Here is a 12,897-nt window from a genome sequence, read left to right on the forward strand (position 1 = left end):
AAACAACTTTATGAAACTAGAAGTAAGAAGAATATTGAAATCTGAATTGTGTTTAGGCTTACCCCAAGAGGGTATTTATAGTCTCTAAAACCCTAGAAATAAACATAGAAATTAAAATTAAAATAATCCTAAAGATAATTCCAAATATTTTCTAAATTCAAACTTTAAATTTAAAAATAAATCTTCTAATATATCTCTGCCCGTCCACCTTCCAGAAGGCGCTGACTAAATCTTCTAGAAAACTACTGCTAACTGAACTTTCTAGAAATTGCCACATCAGACCGTGTCATACTTAGAGTCGTACCCATGTCTACAGCCGTGACCAAATAATAAAAAAAAACAGAATGCACCATTTTTACCACTAATTCTAGAAAGTTAGATCCTGTACGAAAATAAACTTAACACAACCAAATCAATAGTAATAAATCCATAAAATCGAATATTTAACAAACAAATAATATCGATTTAGAACACTCATCAATAACCTCCTTCACAGATTACCGTAATAATATGATATTTATAATAATTTTTTAGGCAAAGGATATTTAGAATCAAAGTATCCTTTATTTATCAATGCACCATAATATATATAACATGACAGTTTCATATAAAATTGAAAGCATGCCACTATTCATTTACTACTGTAACAACTTCAAATACTCACTAAGGACTTACCAATTCAAAATTTGTTCCTATTCCTGTAACATTTTCACTAAGTTATCACACAATTTAGGAATTATCCATCGAATGTAAAATTCTTTATTTTTACTTGCGTATTAGCCTTTAAAATTTAATGTGTATCTCTATTTTAACAAAGGTTTTAAGATGGGGTATTTTTGAATTTCCAAATGTACCCCACAGTAGATTGCATTGTCCCCAATGCAATGACAAATTCAACAATAAAAATGCAATGAAAAAACAATAATGAAAATAAAGACAAATGCACTGACATTAAAAATGCAAGGAAAACAAAAAATGTGACGACAATAATGGAATAAAATGCATGAAAATATTAAAAATGAAAAAGAAAACAAACTCAATATTCCTCTACCATAGCTGATGTGGCTGCTTTCTTCCTCTTCGTTTCTTTTTTCCTCTATATTATTTTCTCCATGCTTCTCTTATGCTCCTTCGAACGTTTCCTCTTCTTTTTCTTCTCACTCATTCTCGCAGTTGGTACTGTTGGATCGTGCTTGGCTTGAGCATCATCAAAAATCCGTTTCTCTGGAATCAAAACTTGTTGTGGCCCTTTGTAGACTACAATAGCCAATGGGTTGTCGTCGTGCATAATCATGTCATCAATAGCTCTCTCTCAATTGGTATATTTAGTCTCATGATCAACTTTTTCAGTGACATCCTTCACTTTCACTGCATTAATAGGCTTCAGTTCTTCATCGAATGCGACGACCTTAGCTGCTGTCACTGCCTCATCATCAATAGGGTCCTTCCCAACTACAACCTCTTCATCAACAATTTCCTTAGCAACTAGCTATCGATCCTGACCATCACCACTGGTTACACCAAGAATAACATGTATGTCTTATTTGTACTCACAATATTCTGAATAACTTGGTCCAACTTGGTCATAAAATCATCCAACTCATGCGTCTCCTCCTGCTGATGCGCTGTCATATCACCCTTACCATCAAAGACATGTATTGTATAGAGGGCTGTGTCTGGACAAGAGATTGCATTGAGTGGCATTTGCCACCAGCATCCTCATCAGTATCAGAGAAGGTTTTGTATTAAATGATGTTGGGGAAGGCATGAAATGTTGGTACAAGATGGGGATTGATAGAGCATAATACGATGGCAATGGCCTCATCACGAGCGGTGTATGAGTAATATTGATTCTGCCTACTCTCCGAATGCAAAGTTTAACAAGTGTAAGTTTTGGTTACCTGAAGTGAATTTCTTGGGACATATAGTCTCTGCGGTAGGTATTCGAGTAGATCCACGAAAGATTTAGTAAATAATAGAGTGGGAACCACCTAAGAATGTTACTAAAATTCACATCTTTCAAGGTTTAGCGGGCTATTATCACCGTTTCATCAAAGGGTTCTCTATGATGGTTGCACTGATGACACAATTACTTCAAAAAGGAAGTACCCTTTGCATATCAACAAAGGAGCTTTGATGAGCTGAAGAAATATTTGATAGAGACTCCATTGTTGACTCAACCGGAGTCAGGGAAAGATTTCACTCTCTACACTGATGCGTTCTTGAATGGTTTAGGATGTGTTATTATGCAAGAAAGAAAGGTAGTGGAGTATGCGTCTCGATAGCTGAAATTGCATGAAAAGAATTATCCTACGCATGATTTGAAGTTGATTGTGGTAATTTCTACACTTTAAATATGGAGACATTATCTATTTGGAGAGAAATATTACATTTTTACTTATCATAAAAGTTTGAAATACCTCCTAACTCATAAAGAATTAAATTTGCAGCAACGAAGATGGATTGAATTTCTTAAACATTACAATTGTGTCGTCGAATATCATCGGGTAAAAAAAAATATAGTGGCAGATGCCTAGAGTCACAAGGCTATGACCGCTTTAAGGGCTATGTTTGCTAGACTAAGTATGAGAGAAGATGGAGGTTTAGTGGTCGAATGCGAATAGAACCTACATTAATGCAGGAAGTAAGAGAAGTTCAAAGGCTAGATGGCAAACTGGTAGACAAGCTCCAACAAGTAAGGCCAGGTGGAATATCAGGGTACAAAGAAAAGAATGGTGGAACATTGTACTTTAAGGGTCGGTTATGTGATCCAGCGATAAACAATTGAAAGAGAAGATCCCGCGAGAGGCCCATAGTAGTTCCCTCTCCATTCATTGTGGAAGTAATAAAATTTACAAAGAACTTTGGTAATTCTGTTGGTGGTCGGGAATTAAAAGAGAAGTGTCCAAATTTGTAGCTAAGTGTTTGGTATTTCAACAAGTTAAACTAAACATCAAGTGCTTTCTGAACTTCATCAACTGATTTAGATTCCGCAATGGAAGTGGGATAGAGTCACAATGGATTTCATCACTAATTGGCCTATGACTAGAAGGAAGGATTCTATTTTGGTAATTGTGTATAATCTAACAAAGTCCGCCCAGTTTCTTTCGGTAGGTATGGACTTTACACTGAAGATACTTACGTAGTTGTATATAAATGAAATTATAAGGCTACATAGAGTGTCCACCTCAATTATTTCAGACAGTGACCCCGTTTCACTTCAAGGTTTTGGAAAAAGCTTCATGAAGCCTTTGGAACAAAACTACACTCTCGTATAGCTTTTCATTCGTAAATCGATGGAAGTCAAAACACATTATTCAGACATCAGAGGATATGCTTAGATGTTGTGTAATTGATTTCGAACGAAATTGGGAACATTTCATGCCATTGGTGGAATTTACGTCAATAATAGCTATCAAGCCAGCATTCAGATGACCCCGTTAGAAGCGTTGTATGGGAGGAAATGCATAACACCATTGTGTTGGATAGAATTACATGAAATAAAAATTGTAGGCCCAGACCTGATTCAAGAGATCGAAGAAAAAGTTAGAATCGTTCAAGACAGAATATGAGTAGCTTTCGACCGACAAAAGTCTTATGCAGATCTTAAGCTAAAGGATATAGAATTTGAAATGGGTAACAATGTTTTTTTTAAGGTATCTTTGTGGAATAAAATATTGAGGTTTATACATAAAGGTAAATTGAGCTCACGTCTCATCGGACCTTATCAAGTCCTAGAGAGAATTGGACCAATAGCTTACCGACTGGCACAACTTCCATAACTAGAAAGGATTCATAACATTTTCCATTTATCGATGTTGATAAGATATCGATTTGATCCCTCATATTGTACCCTTAGAGCAGATTGAAGTGGACACCAACCTTACTTACGAGGAAGAATCAGTTCAGATATTAGCTCAAAAAGTTAAAGAATTAAGATATAAACACATTCCTTTGGTGAAATTATTATGGAGAAACCACGAGATTGAAGAAGCTATTTGGGAAACCGATGAGGCGATACAGCTTCAATATTAACATTTATTTGACCCAGATAAATTTCGAGCACAAAATTTTCGTAGTGGGGAAGAATTGTAATGGGCGATAAAAGAGTCAAATTTGAATTTAGTATTTATGGGATCAAGTTATCAAAGATAGATATAGGCATATTTAATTGGGCTGAGACCCAAGTTTTATAAGCCCAACAGAGTGAAATTTGAGAACATAAAAATAAGATGACTTGTTAGGAAATTATCCCTTTAGTTGTAGGTAGCTAGATTTCTTCCCATAAGTTGGGTAAGTGCCGTGAAAAGGGGGAGAGCTTTTTTCTTTTGGTTCACATATATCTTTCTTCTTCTTCTCTTTGTTCTCTTACCATCAAGACTTTTATATCTTTAAAGACTGGAACATGGTAAACTTTGTCGAGGATTTCAATTATAATACGTGTAGTTGGGAGAAAGGGTTGTTTGAACTGTGAAAGCTAAAATGGGGCGGTTAGGGTTATTTGAGAGATAATGAGTTCATGTGTGATTTTCATAATACTTTTCTTTTGGGCTAATAGTTTTCCATTTTAGAGAAAGAAGTTGGAGGACCCTCAAATTTCAAAGGCAACAAGAAGGTGTGAAGACTTAAAATGAGGGAGTTCTCTGCCATAGTTTTTGTTGAAGGTAATAAACCATTGTTCTTTATGCTTTGTATGTAATAACTAGGTAATATTAGTTAAATTTTCATCCTTTTCTTGAGTTAACCACGGATGGATGGATTTTGAAAAACTTAGGAAGAATTCAAGCCTGGAAATAGTGTGAATATGGGTTCGAGTACTGACATTGTTAGAACAGTATTGATACCCTAAGATTTCTATAGAAATTGAGTGAAAATATAAGAACAATAGTGATATTGTGTGTAAAGTATCAATATTGTAGGGTGAGTATCAATATCCAAGTTGATAGTATTGATACTCTATGGAGATCTTTGAAATTTTGAATTCCAATAAGTCATTGTGTATTGGTACTCATAATGGTATTGATACTTGTTCAGTATGGTATCGATACTCTTATATGATTATCATACTATGTACTTTGAAAGCTAAACATATATCAATATAAAAATGAAAAGAGGAAAACCAATAATGTTGGGGAAAACAAATTGAATAAGAAAAAAAAAGGAAATTAGAGGTTGTTCGATATTTGTGTGTTTGTTTGTGTGCATGTAATTAAATGACTAATCATATTTATTATCGAGTGTCACACGGGAACCCAGAAGAATTAGAGTGACTTACACGGGAACACTTAATATTTATTTTGGGTGTCTCGTATGAGAACCTCGAAGGATTAGAGTGACTGCACCTAATCATATTTATTTCGAGTGTCTCTCAGGGAGCCCCAAATGAATAGAGTGACTCACACGAGAGCACCTGATCATATTTATTCTAGGTGTTTCGCACGAAAGCCCCGAAGGATTAGAGTTTTTTTTTTTGCTCGACAATAAAAATTTATTGAATAAACCTAGGTTAAGAGCCTCGTTAAAAACCTCCCTACACCTAAATGGAGAAAAGTAGTACTCTTAACTAGGGGAGGAACAACACTGAACCAACGACGCAATTACTACAAATACCCCAAACCAAAATGACACTGTGGCCGTGCAAAGCCAATCCCAGACACAACAAAAAGCAGCTCGATAAAGAACAAACAACACAAAACTAAGCAAACACCACCATAAAAGAGCATTGATGAAGACAAAAAACCTGCTAAAGACAAATTATAAAAGACTAAAAAAGATAAAAGCAACCTAGAAATAATGATACGCATGCAGACAACTTGGAAGCAAAGAACCACCTTGACAAATAAAGAACAGAAAAGGCTTCCAGAGAGTTACTCGCACATAAACACCTAATCATAATTATTCTGGGTGTCTCGCACGGGAGCCTCGAAGATTAGGGCATCTCTCACGGGTGTACCTAATCATAATGATTATATTATTCTCAAGTCAATGGAAATGGATGATAGATCCTTGGCTAATTCCACTCTTATAATTTTGGTGGTAGTTATTTCATATGAACTGGTAGAACATTTGTTCATTACTAGGCATAGTAGCTCATTATATTTTTAATTGTTTTCTCCTAAGGATATCAACTGTAGATATTAACCTCGGAGCGTCATCACAGTGTAACCTCAACACCTGTTGTCAGAGTACATTTCTGGATTCTTTAATGGAAATCATTTTAAAATTATTTATTTTATTATTTTTTAAGTATTTATTTACAATAATTTATGTGGTCACGATAAATCGAGTCATGTTTGATGAAAAAGAATATGTAGTAATCACCATATAGTGACACCTCGACTTACGATGGGTCGGGTGTTGCACTTGAGTTGAACTTTAGTTCTTATGAGCCTGTAATGAATGATGATTGAAGGCTTTATTGGCCTTATTAGGCAGCGATAAGTATAATTTGGGTACTTTCTCTAAGAACCGAAACCTCATGTTATAAGCTGTAAGAGCCCACCTAATTTAGAGTCATACTTAACTCTTATTCGTTAATGGCTGTCTAAATAAGTACAAAAAGGTTAAATAAATCTAACATTTTCCCTTTGTCTTAAATTTATATATTAGATTTATTTTCGAATATAATATGTTGAGTAGAAAGCATGTGGATATGATATATTTTTAAAATAAATTATGTTGGGTCAACAACATGTGTGGGTAGATTTTATACTTCAATAATATCCCTCTTATTATTTTGTTGATCATTCTATATGTACTAATTCATTTTATTTTATTTTACCTCTTTTGTATTACATTTTCATAACATAAAATAGTGTTATTTCACAAGTGTTCACCAATATTAGAAGGTTTTCATAATAAAACAAGAGTTTCTTAATTGGATAGTCAAAATTTAAGTGCATGAAGATGTTTCAATTATCTACAAAGAAAGTCAATCAATGAAATAAGGAACCCAAAGACAATGGAAGACTCCCTTGAAAGGCACCAAGATCAAGATGTTCTCATAGATACTAGTTTGATCAAGAAATTAATATACTGAAGTTTGTCTTTATTTGCAAAACTTGGCTATCTAATATAATGAAACCTTATTTACTAATGCAGGTTATTCTATGGGAGCCACTTTTGAAATTAATACGTTTTGCATTTTAATTTGAATATACACTACATTAATTTATTTAAATACTTTTATATGCATTAATCATAAAAACATTAAAAATAATTCATGAAAGATTATATGAAATAGATTTCGGAAGTAAAAAAATTATTGTCCTTATCATATTTGAGGAAAGATGGAAGTGATGGTGTTGTAAAGTTTGGAGCAGATTGAGCTTTCGGATTTATAAACTATTGTTTTGGGTTTAGATCAAACTTTGTACGGGTGGTTGCCAACGACTATTTTTTGGTGCATCTCCATTAACTCATTGCTCGTTGCGTCTGCTCCAGTTCGTATGCTTCTCTATGTTCTAGTGTTGGTTCTTCGTTTCATGTTTTGGGTGTTGTTGAGGTTTTTTTATGTACTGGTTTGGGGATTATTGTAGGGATGGGGTTTGGTGTGTATGTTATAAGAGTTTATGTGTTCTATGTTCTTACCACCTCAAGGTGCACTCTTTTTCTTCCATTTAGGATTAGAGAGGTTTTTTAACAAGTCATGTGGTTTACTTTGTTCCTCTTAATACAAAGTACCCTTTTTCAAAAAACAAAATATGGATAAATAAAACATAGATACTATTAGGAGAAGTTGGTTAGAATATAATATGAGATGAGTGATCAAACAAAGAAAATTCAAATTGAATCAAGAGAGCAAATAACCAAGCTGATGAGTATAATAGTGTCATCACATAATGATTGTGATGCTTCAAAAAAAAAAAAGAAAACCTAAATTCCCTAAAATCTCGACACATACCAAAGAACCCAGTCTACAGAAAAAAAGAAGGAAAATCACAGTGAAGCTCTTGCAAAGCAATTCTTTAGCCCTTCGCAACATTCATTCCATCTAGATTAGGATATGAATCTTCAACTCCAATCTAAAAAACATCATCTATCACAAGCTAGCCCCGTATTAGGTTCTCATGATGGCTCCAAATAACATAAGAAAACAAAAATAAATACAGCTTGGTCCAGGCTAAAAAACCGAGTTAAAATGGAAAGGACATTCAAAGGTGATAGGTGAGAGCGAGAAGGCAGGATGTCCAGCGGCGAAAGATCATCTTCAATGATTACTTTATTTGTGAGTAATCTACCACCAAACCTCCATTGGGGTAGTTTACGTTATGTTTTTGGTAGGCAAGGCGATGTAGTGGATTCTTTTATCGCAAGAAAGGTGGACAGGTTTGGAAACAGATTTGGTTTCGTGAGATTTTCCAATATAGAAGACGCTTACAGAGCTATTGAAAGGCTGGATGGTTTGAAGTTATATGGTTTAAGGATTCATGTTAATTTAGCTAGTTTCAAGGGGAGGAAGTCGTACTGGAAGAGGGAATCCATCAGACCAGGAGGATCTCTTAATCCCGAGGGCTAAGGAAAATGGTCCCAAAGGATCTTTTGATATTTCTCCAAAATTTTCAAGTTAAACAAGTGCTTAGTGAGATTAATGGCTACGGACTGTAACTTAGAAGAGGTAAAAATCATACTGCACCAATAGGGTCTGGGTGACTTAATAGTAAAGGGTCTAGGGGGTAGATGGTTCTTAATTGAGATCAATTATGACGAACTAAAAGAGATGCTTGAAAAACAATAGTAGTCCCTAAAAGATCAATTTGGGTGGAAGTGACTGGCATTCCCCTACATTGCTAGAATTACACAACATTCAGGACAATAATAAATTTATGGGGTTCTTTAGAAGCTCTGGGAGCCACTGTTAACCCATCCATGGATTTCGAGAAGGTAACTTTATTAATCTCAACAAATCAAATTAAGAGAATTGAGGAAATCATTGAACTTGAGGTTGGGCGAGATATCTTCAAAGTTCGTGTTCAGGAAGAAAGGTATGTAAGATCGTCAGTGATAAACCAAAGAGAACAGTGGTATAAAAGAATGGAGAGCATTGGGGAGGGATCGTCGGCTTCAGAAAAAGATCAGAAGACTCGTTTCAGTTGAATAATCCATTATCAAACGTTCAGCCACAAGATCTTTAGAAACCTAGATTAGAGGAAAAAGAGAACTTGTCAGAGAAATCGCCGATCACGGGTCAGATGAAGAACTTGATTAGTACGGAGGGCACCATTTTTGAGAAAGTTAAAGCATTTAATGTAATAGGCACGGGAAAAGACTATAATAATTATGTTGTTTCTTATAATAGGTCTCTTGGGGAATCGAAAATGGAGGGCGATAGAGTTGTGGTGCCCTCCTTTGTGATAAATTTGAAAAGTCAAAAATCTGATGGAGAGGTGGTTGAAACTTTTGGGGGCTATGAATGGTACAAGTTATTCAAAGGTTTACCTAGAGGGAAATTCGTGCACCTTAAAAGTGTTGACTAATGTTGTAAAGAGTCCAGGTGATTGTGAGCTGGTTCGGCCCATCGTAAGTCTAGAAGCATATCAGAAAAAGATCCAGGAAGACTTGATTGGCTTGGACTTTAAGAAGAATGAAATGGTTAATGTGTTGGAACTTGGAAGACCAAATAGAAATATCTGAAGGTCCATCTCATAATTGGGCTGAATGAGTGGATAAACTTAATAATGTTGGGTAAAAGAATTTAGAGGATGGAGTTAATATCACAGTAGAGTCAAATGAATCCAAGCGCCCCAACGACAATTCTTCCAGATTGAAGTTTATGAAAACTCTAAATTCTTCAAAATCAGTCAGGGTGAGAAGATACGAGTCACTTTGAGCTTTTCAGGACAAATACATTTCTGCAGTGGAGAAGAAGAAGAGAAACATAGCAATTAAAAGATTAAAGAAAAAAAGGATCCTGATATTTCACTGGAGATTTCAGAACTTGAAGTTGGATCCCTTTCCGACTCAGATATGCAGGCTAGATGGAATGTGTTTACTAAGGAAGCTAGAATGACTCTTAAGCTAGGGAAAGAACTTGGAATTGAATTTCATGGTAATAAACAAGAGGTGATTTGAGATATTGCGTTGTTGGTAGAAGCAGAACAGTAGGGTATGTAGGCTTAATTCTTTTCTTTATTTCGTTTCGTTTGGTTGAAAGGAGATTTTCTTGAAGCTTGTGTTTTGTTTTCTTGAGTGGTTTGGGGATTGCTGTAAAGGAATTAATTGAGAAGGGAGTGAGGAACTTTCTAAGTTTTGAGGAGAGTATATTCAAACATTTAATAATGTTTCGATTGGAGAGGAAGTAATAAGAGTAGTGTATTTGTTGATGAGTTTGCTCTTATAATTTTGTAAGGGATAGGTTGTTTTTAGGTCCTCTGGTGAGTTTTGCATCTTGTGGTGTCCTTTATATTATGCCACTCGAATATGCTATAGAGGTGGTTCTGTCCCAATGATGCATTATGGGTGAATTTTTGTTGTTGTTTTGGGTCCGTGTTTTAAAGCATATGGTGTTTCAAGCTGTGTTTTAAAAAGCGCGCCTGAGGCGTTAGGCGAGGCGTTTAGAAGAAAGTCTCCGACCACCAAGGCGACGGCGAGTACATGACGCGGCGATTCAGTCGTCGGAGGAGGCAAGAGGCGATGTTTTTAGCGATTCACGTACAATGACCCATTTCAGACATATGGATATCAGTGTGGTATGGATCAAGAACCGTTGAACATGGAGGTGGGAGCAAGAGGAGGAGAATCAAGTTGGTAAAGATTGAGAGCAGGTCCAACAAACCGGAAAACTATCCAAGCCCCGATTACGATGAAAATCGAAGCATACACAAACTTGTTGAGCCAGAACAGCAAACCCTTCTCTCCAATGTACAACTTTAAAGCCTTCTCTGTCATGCTCATTTCCTCCCATTTCTTCGGAGCTGCTTCAACTGCAGCCTTTGAGTTCATCCTTTGCCCTTCTCCCCGGACACCTTCTTCCCGGAGCTGTTGACACCTTCTTGACCCTCTTTTGAACTGGATTTGAAGAGTATCTGACGGCGGTGGAACTGGTGGTTCTACGACCTCATTGTTATTATTAGCGCTGCTGTTGGTACAATAAACTTTGGGAAACCGTCGGCGACGGAGAGGAAAAGGTAGGTAATTACATGTTGGCGAAGATGAGGGTTTCAGAAGAAGAGGGTTGGTTGGTAGAGGTGATTTTGAAGCAAGGGATTGGAGAATACTGCTATTCATTTTCACTTCTAAAGTATGGATATGCTTATCCTTTTATATTTCCTGTGGGATGAATGATATATCCTATCTCCTCTCTCTTTACAACCTATCACTTCCTGCCATGTCATCAACCTTAGTTTTGAGGTTTTTTTTCTCAAGGAAATGTGCATTTTTAGCATTTAAACTTTACATTTGCTTAGTTATTCAAACTCAAATTCAAGTTGAATTATTTAATTTACATGAATTTTTTTTTTTAAAATTTTAAATTCATAATAATGATTCTTTTAATCAATTTGAAGTTCAAACTCAAGAGATAGAGGAAAGGGTGTTGCCCAAACCTCCACTCATAGAAGGCCCTCTATTGGACTAAATTTGATTGATGAAGACGACGAAAAGATAAAACAAGATATTGGACTTTCCGAAGATGATGGGGACGAGGAGGTGCTTGGGATTGATGTTGATGAAGATGATGATGAAGATGAGTTTTAGGCATTTTGATTATTGATGATGTTTTTTATTTGTCTTTTTGAGATACAATATGACATATGCTACTTGGTGTTTTTGCTTATTAAGTTAATTATTAAGTTGTTTTGTGATTGAGGTATGGTTATAAAATATTTACAAATGTTTTGTAAAATTAAGCTCCTCGCGTACGTGAATCCCTCGCCTTAAAGCGCCTCAAAAATTGAGGCTCTCGAGTAACTAATCGCCTTAGGGTGTCTTGCGCCTTTTAAAACACTGGTTTCAAGGTGTTGTGCTTATGTTTGGTAAGGGTGTTCCTTATATAGTCTCTGTGTAGTTTGTCGGGTTAATATGAGTTTGTGTGGGAGTATTCTTTGAAGTATTTCTTTCCACCCAAGTTGCAACTATTGTTCGATTTGAGGCGTGCATAATTTTAGTCATTTTCAGGTTTGCATAGTACTTTAAAGATGAGAGTTTGGTTGTAATGAAGGAACCTTTCTGTAGGAGTCATTCTATTAATCAATTTGGTAGTTTCTTAGAAGGAGGCACAATGGTGCGTTAAAGAAATGATATTGAAATTCTTGTGAAAAAATTGTTAGCCAAGTAAAGGATAATGGTGTTGCTTTTTCTAGAATTAGGCTCTCAAGTGTTTTTTGAGATGGGAAAGTGAAGTGAACTTTTGCCTTATGTTTTGATGGTTGGTGTGGGTGGTTTGTACTCAACTGGTCCGTTATGAAGGTTTGGTGATGTTTCATCTATGTTTTTGTTATCAGAGCATCGTTTTGGTGGTTCTTTTTTGCAAAGTTAGATTGGTTAATTTTGATATAAAGGTGGTCTAGAAGCCGAAACTTTTGGTAGAGTAGGTCCTTCTTGTGTTGCATGGTGAAGGGTGGCTTCTTCGGCTTCATCTGTCTTGTTTTACTGCTGTTAGCTATGGTCGAGTAAAGTGTTTTGGTGCAAATGTTGACTGGTTGTGCTCTGGTTTTTTAAACGAGTTGTTGTATTGTTGTTGCTGGCTTGGTTTAGGATTTTGGATGAGGTGTCTTTTGATGTATTTGTATCGTAGATGTTGTGTGTTGCGTGTTCCATATCTGTTGGGGTGGTGAGTGTTGCTCAGGTTGAGTTTGGTTAGTTTTGTTGGTGGATTTGTTGTTTGAGTTTTTTTTTTTCTATTTGTATTTGCATGTCTTGTTTTACCCAAACTGTATGTACTCTTTTCGTCCATCTAGG

General features: G+C 35.8%; 2 protein-coding genes across 2 annotated transcripts; one reads left to right on the forward strand and one right to left on the reverse strand.

Moving 5' to 3' along the window:
• Positions 1–8,185: 8,185 nt before the first annotated feature.
• On the forward strand, positions 8,186–8,518 carry LOC120199161 (eukaryotic translation initiation factor 3 subunit G-like). The gene has a single exon (XM_039200345.1). The coding sequence runs from the start codon at positions 8,186–8,188 to the stop codon at positions 8,516–8,518; it is 333 nt and encodes a 110-aa protein (XP_039056276.1).
• Positions 8,519–10,695: 2,177 nt separating this feature from the next.
• LOC120199162 lies at positions 10,696–11,226 on the reverse strand. The gene has a single exon (XM_039200346.1). The coding sequence runs from the start codon at positions 11,224–11,226 to the stop codon at positions 10,696–10,698; it is 531 nt and encodes a 176-aa protein (XP_039056277.1).
• Positions 11,227–12,897: the final 1,671 nt, after the last annotated feature.

The sequence above is a fragment of the Hibiscus syriacus genome, unplaced genomic scaffold, assembly GCF_006381635.1.
Source record: "Hibiscus syriacus cultivar Baekdansim isolate YM2019G1 unplaced genomic scaffold, ASM638163v2 tig00005377_pilon, whole genome shotgun sequence".
NCBI lineage: Eukaryota > Viridiplantae > Streptophyta > Magnoliopsida > Malvales > Malvaceae > Hibiscus > Hibiscus syriacus.

Coding starts and splice junctions, on each gene's coding strand:
- LOC120199161 (XM_039200345.1), top strand. CDS start 8,186: ATGTCCAGCGGCGAAAGATCATCTTCAATGATTACTTTATTTGTGAGT.
- LOC120199162 (XM_039200346.1), bottom strand. CDS start 11,226: ATGAATAGCAGTATTCTCCAATCCCTTGCTTCAAAATCACCTCTACCA.